This window comes from Anomalospiza imberbis, chromosome 16, assembly GCF_031753505.1.
Source record: "Anomalospiza imberbis isolate Cuckoo-Finch-1a 21T00152 chromosome 16, ASM3175350v1, whole genome shotgun sequence".
NCBI classification, from domain to species: Eukaryota; Metazoa; Chordata; class Aves; order Passeriformes; family Viduidae; genus Anomalospiza; species Anomalospiza imberbis.
The window spans coordinates 1,918,655-1,924,654 of NC_089696.1; the positions used below are offsets into that span (position 1 = coordinate 1,918,655).

At 64.8% G+C, this 6,000-nt stretch overlaps 1 protein-coding gene across 1 annotated transcript; it reads right to left on the reverse strand.

Moving 5' to 3' along the window:
• Positions 1 to 1,455: 1,455 nt before the first annotated feature.
• On the reverse strand, positions 1,456 to 5,475 carry METRN (meteorin, glial cell differentiation regulator). The gene is made up of 4 exons (XM_068206527.1): positions 5,256 to 5,475; positions 3,842 to 4,263; positions 3,664 to 3,723; positions 1,456 to 3,173 (listed from the first exon to the last, which is right to left on the reverse strand). Exons 1-4 carry the CDS (start codon positions 5,339 to 5,341, stop codon positions 2,857 to 2,859), a joined length of 885 nt encoding a protein of 294 aa, XP_068062628.1. The 5' UTR covers positions 5,342 to 5,475; the 3' UTR covers positions 1,456 to 2,856.
• Between the last annotated feature and the right edge of the window lie 525 nt (positions 5,476 to 6,000).

Consider the following 6,000-nt stretch of genomic DNA (forward strand, 5'->3'; position numbering starts at 1 on the left):
CCCCCAGCTCCACTCTGCCTCCCCACCCCGCTCCCCTCACCGTGCTGCCTCACGCCACATTTTCCATCCTGTGGAGGAAATATTCCCGGGGATGGAGTTTGTCTCATTGTGTTTTCACCCTTCGTGGCCTTGCTCTGTGCCAAGAGGCCGGGCAGGAATTTGGCTCGGCCAGGGCTGGACTCTGCTTTCGGGGAAATGCTCGGATGACCAGTCCTGGAATGATGGAGATCCCAGAGCTGTGGGATTCCATCTGGTTCCCTCGAGCCACAGGGAAGGGCTGTTAGCCCCATCTCTCAGTGGGGAAACTGAGGCCCGGGCTGCCTGGTTGTCCCGTGGGACGATCCCACAGGAAGCGTTAGTGCCCTGGCCAGGGCCCAGCGCTGCAGTGACAGCCGGGGGAAGCGAGGGCGGGTGACCCAACCTGACAGGGGGCAGAGGGCACCAAAAACAGCCCAAAAACCTGTGTGCCAGAAACTGAGCGGAGTAACAGCCCTTTCCGCAGCAGCACACCGAGCTGCTTTGGCCAAATAAACAGATGGGAAGAAAAACAAGAGGTTTTGCTGCTGGCTAGAAAAGCGCCGGATGCCTCGCGCGTTAAACGCCGACATTCAGCCGAGAGGAATGTGCCGGATTGCGGCGGGGTCGGAGCAGCCGTGATTTACCCCCGTGCATACAGAGGATGCCGTGGGCAGCACAAGTCCCTCTGCACCTCATTTATTGCTTTTCCAGCTTCATTTTTCCTCCTCTGCTGGGTTTCCCACTCCTTCCCCCTTCCCCCTGCCTCACTTGGCTCCTGCTTGCTGCCAAAATGCAGGGGGATGCTGGCATCCTCCAGTGCCCGGCGTGGAGCTTCAGCCTCCCCAGGGAAAGATCCTGCCCTCAGAGCCCAGCCTGGCCCCAAAATGGGGCAGTAAAAAGGAAAAAATCAAAATATCCAAGTATAAAATTGGCAGTGAAGCATAAACTAAGCAGCAAACTCTTCTCAAGGGAAAACATGTGTTGTATATCAAACCCACCAGGATCTTATCACAGCCAGATCGTTCTATACACACACACATATAGATATTTATATTTAATTATGCTCCAAAGCCCACAGCATTCTTTGGAAACTTTTTTTTTGGCAAGGGAAAGCACATTGTGGTCAGCAGAGGCACAGAATACTCAGCAGTTCATCCTGGCTGGTGATATTTGAAAAGGTGTTATTGAAACAAAATTGGAAAGGTGTTAAGTACAAGCAGACATGTGGCAGGAGCTTTGCTTGAGTGGTTTGGGGGGCTCAGGGGGTTTGGGGGAGGAGGCTCAGGGGCTGAGATTTCCTGTGCTGAGCCTTGTAGCATCACTGGTGGGGAGAAAAGGTCCCTGGCTGGGGGTGCTGTGCCCCATTCCCATGTCTAGGTGGGATCGGACTGGATGCCCCATGTCCCATCCCTGGTTGGGAGGCTCCTGTGTCCCATCCTCAGCTGAGGTTTCCATTTCCCATCCCCGGCTGGGGATTCTGTGTCCCTTCCCTGACCGAGGGTTCTGTTCCCCATCCCCATGCAGGATTCTCATGTCCCATCCCTGTGCAGAGGTGCCGTCCCCCTCAGCATTCCCAGGGAAGCAGAGCGGTGCCGGGGGCCGGAGGGGGCAGCGGCGGGTTGGGAGCGGGCAGGGCTGGGATGCTGGCGCGGCACAATTGGGCACAATGAGGCCTTGTGGCCGGTGGCTCTGACGAGAATCAGTCCTGACAGCGGCTCCACCAGCAGGGTCACCCCCCCAGCACGGGACCACCCGCCCCTGGTCCCCACACCCAGGGATACCGAGGGAGAGGCACCCCAAAGTGACCCATGCTGGGGGATCACTGGGGTGCAGAATGTGCAAATAGCAACAAATCTCTCCATACAGAGAGATATCCAAGAATTAGGGCTGTTTCCAGCCCCGTGGGAGGCAGGGTCACAGCTGGAGCTGGCACAGAGGGGAGCAGGTGGCACACACCGCATTGCCTGTCAGTGAATGCCCTGCTCAGCATGCTAAAAACAGGAGCCACACGCTACAAATACAGCTTACTTTATAAAAAAGAAGTCACAAATTTGGTATCGTTATAACTTTAGTGCACATATGATGCCCCCCCACCCCCACGGTCAAAAATTCCCCGCGGCTGGCACGGCCTGCCCCGCTCACCCGAGGGCTGGCAGGGACGGGTGGCACGGTCAGCTCTCCCTGCTCCCATGGCACCTTCCTGCGTCGGCGCTTTGGTCCTGCCCTGACCGTGCCAAGGACACCTCTGATCCCTGCACCAGCCTTCCTCCCACCTCACCTCTTCCCTCGCTTCCTTCAGCTTCTCTCCTCTTCCTCAGCATCCGCCCCGCAGCTCCTGCCTGTGCCAGGGCCAGGCTCAGCGCTGCTTGCTCCCCCTTCCACCCCCAACCTTACAGATCCATCTCCCGGCTCTTCCACTCCCTTCTGTGCCTACTGTCCCTGGACCGGCCACCACGGCCACCCGCCCCTGAGCCCTGCCAGGGTCTGGGGGTCCGGCTGCCCCCTGGTGCCAGACCCACTGTGCCCCACAACATCCCCTGAGCATGCAGCACCCCGGTCCCCTGGGAGCCCCGACCCCACACCGCTGCACCCCTCACCCAGGCAGCTCCCTGGGCACCCTGGACAAGCACGCCCTGGGAAAATCCCTTCCCTTCCAGCAGGATTTTCCCAGAACCCCCCAGCCCGCCAGCAGGTGCTGCCACAGCCCGGCTGTGTGGCGAGGCCTGTGTGCCGCGCTCCCTCCAGGCACCGTTCCCGTGTCCCCTGGGGATGCTCTCTGTGACAGCAGGACCGTGGTCCCCCCGCGCCCGCGGGGCCGGGCTGCGCTCCCGGAGCTGCTCAGTCCACGGGGAACTCGCAGGGGTTCTGGCGCGTGCGCTGGGCCCCCTCGTAGATGCGCTGGAAGTCCCGGTAGCGGGGCGCGCAGCTCAGCCAGGCCTCCCCAAAGTGCAGCCACCCCGTGAACAGGAAGGTGCCGGGGCCCGGCTTGACCCCGCAGCGCAGCGGGGTGCGGATGCTGCCCACCGGCCGCCCCGGCCGCCCGCCCGCCTGGAAGAGCGGGAATTTTTGGCGGTGGATGCGGGTGGCGCTCACCCTGATGATGGATTCCTGCAGCTCTGCGTCGTTGGAGACGCTCCGGATGCTGCCGCGGATGACTGCGGGGGGAAGGTGGGGAGGGCTGTCAGCATGGCCTTGTCCCTATCCCCACTGCCGTCCACATCCCCATTCTTGTCCCCATCCCTGTCTCCATCGCCATCATTGTCCCCATGCACATACCCATCCTCAACCCCATCCCAATCCCTGTCCCCATCTGCATTCTCATTCCCATCCCTATCCCCATCTCCATTCTTGTCTCATTCCTACTCCCACTCCTGTTCCCATCCCCATCTCCATCCCAGTCCCCATTTTCATCTCCAACTCCATTTCCATCCTGATCCCCAATCCCATTCCTGTTCCCATCCCCATTCCTATCCCTATCCCCATTCCCATTTCCTACCCCCAACCCCATCCCCACCCCAATCCCATGCCCATCCCCATCCCTAGCAGTTCTCTGCAGCCCAGCCCAGCCCAGGCCGGCCTGGCCAGCTGTCCCAGTGCCACTTCTGGGGCCATCCCCCCTTCCCGAGTGCCGGGGGCTGCACTCACCAAAGTCACTAGTGCAAATGGCCATCAGGATCTCGGTGTCATTGCACGGCCGGCACGCACCTGCGAGGCCAAGCACAGCCCGTCACCACCCGGGGAACAACACCACAATCCAGCCCCTCCTCACCCCTGCGGGCACCCAGCAGGGGAAGGAGAAACTGAGGCAGGGTGAGGCGCTCACCTTCGGCGCCGAGGCTGGCGGTGGGCAGCGCCGGGCGGGCCAGCCAGTCCCCCCGCAGCTCGTAGCGGAAGGCGGCGATGCGGCGGCTGATGTCGGGGTGCGGGGTGGCCTGCAGGAACAGAGCCACCTTCTCCTGGGGCAGCCAGCTGAAGCAGCGGGCGTGGGGCCTGGGGGCTTCTGGCAGCAGCAGCTCCAGCACCCCCTCCCTCTCCAGGTAGAGCTGAGCCCCCCGGAAGGTCCCGGTGGGTTTGATGCAGGCGGTGACGTGCGGGGGGTTCCTGCCCTTGACGGCGGCGCTGGCGGGGGGCAGGCGGGGGGCCAGGCGGAGGCGGAGGGCCCCCGTGGGGTACAGCCATTCCAGCGAGCCCTCGGCACAGTGCAGGGACAGCTGCTCCACGCTGCCAGCCTCCTGTGACAGCCCGCTGTGGGGCACAGCACCTCGTCAGCCGGGACCCCCAGGTGACGGGGACCCCGCAGTCCACGTCCCCCGGCACAGCAGCACCCTGCACTCCCGAGCAGCCCCTCCACAGAAGTGTGCGGGATGGCCACAGGCAGGAACAGCACCAAACCCTCGATGACTTCGACTTGGGGTTCAACCACTTCATTTTGAGGTGCTTGTGTTCCCCCAGCACCTTTTGGAAGGAGCTAAGGGGCTGGGAGGACACAGCAGCACAGCCCCCTTCACACCCAGTGTGGGCTCCCAAACCACCCCCAGAGTGGCCACAACCTTGGGGTCACCTGTTCCCACTTTGGGGATCCCCAGGGGATGCTGGGGTCCCACTCTCGCACAGGATGCCTGGAGCCGCTTCTTTCCTGCGGCGTTGTTGGGGGGACAAGCCTGGATGTCAGCCTGGGGGGAGCGGGGACAGTCGGGGGGCTGCTTTGTCTCTGACAGGGCGTTGGTGGCTGCGTGACCCCCGTGTCCCCCACGCCCCTCGCGTGGGGCAGCCCCTCCTGGCGGGCCCCGGCTCTTTGTTCGGAGTCCGGCGCCTTCGGGCGATGCTTAGGGCCCTGCCGGGGGCCGGGGGTCCCGCTGGCCACAGGGATGGGCTTCACGGGCGGGGGGCTCAGGGAAAGGGTCCCGGAGAGGCGGGGAGCCCCGCAGGGAGACCAGCAGCCCTGAAAGCGGGGGGGAGCGGCACCGAGGGTTGAGGAAACTGAGGCAGGCGCAGGTTCCCAGCATCCCACCCGTACCCTCCCCACGGATGCGGGAGGGGTTCAGCCCTAGGATGGAGGGGGGGGGCGGGGAGAGCAGACTCCCCCTCCCCCATGAATCTGCCTGATCCCGGGACCCGCGTGTGCCACCCTCGCCCGCCCGGCGCGCCGCCCCCGGGGCGGCTGTTCCCGCTGCCGGCGTTCCCGGTGCGGCGTTCCCGGTGCCGGCGTTCCCGGTGCCGATGTTCCCGGTGCCTACCTGCCCCTCCAGCTGCACTGGTCCGCCGCGCCGCCGCCGATGGCCGCCCCCAGCCCGGCCAGGCACAGCGCCCGCAGCGCCCACATGGCCGCGCCCGCGGCGGCCCCGGGCGGCCCGGCCCGGCCCGGCCCTGCCCGCACCGCTGCCCGCACCGGGGCCGGGGCGGCGGGGACGGGGGAGCGCGGCCGCCACCCCGCGTCGCGCCCCGAACTTTCCGCCAATGGCTGCGGAGGGGCGGGCGCGGGAGCCGCCCCCGAGGCCCCCTCCCCACCGCCGGGGGCACCGGCATCCACCGCAGTGGCATCCCCGGAGCCCCCCGGGGCTTCTCCGCACCCCGCGGCACGGGGGGATACCGGGCGGGGACACGGCTGGGGCAGGAGACAGGACCCGGAGCGGGGCTGGGGTACCCCAGGTTACAGATCCGCCCCCCAGGGATGCACCCTGAATTCTGTAGGCCCGTGGCTGTGACAGCCGCGGCTACAGCACCCCGGGCTGGGAACACCCCACTGTGCACACCCCACTGTGCACACCCCAAACTGTGTGGATCCCAGGCCAGGTACACCCCAACCGTGCACACCCCTGGCTATAGACACCCCAGGCCACGTACACCCCAAATTTGCACAGCCCAGGCTGCAGCCAGCCCTGTCTGTAGACAGCCCAGCTGTGAGCTGTGCACAGCCGGGCCACAGGCGTAGCCCGGGCTATGAACACCCCAGACTGCAGCTCTCTGGTTTGTGCATCCCCC

Excerpts from the sequence above, each read along its gene's own strand:
- METRN (XM_068206527.1), bottom strand. The coding sequence starts at position 5,341 with ATGTGGGCGCTGCGGGCGCTGTGCCTGGCCGGGCTGGGGGCGGCCATC. Across the intron at positions 4,264-5,255 it reads CAGTGCAGCTGGAGGGGCAG|CGGGCTGTCACAGGAGGCTG; the intron begins GTAGGCACCGGG and ends TGTGCCCCACAG. Across the intron at positions 3,174-3,663 it reads CATTTGCACTAGTGACTTTG|TCATCCGCGGCAGCATCCGG; the intron begins GTGAGTGCAGCC and ends TTCCCCCCGCAG.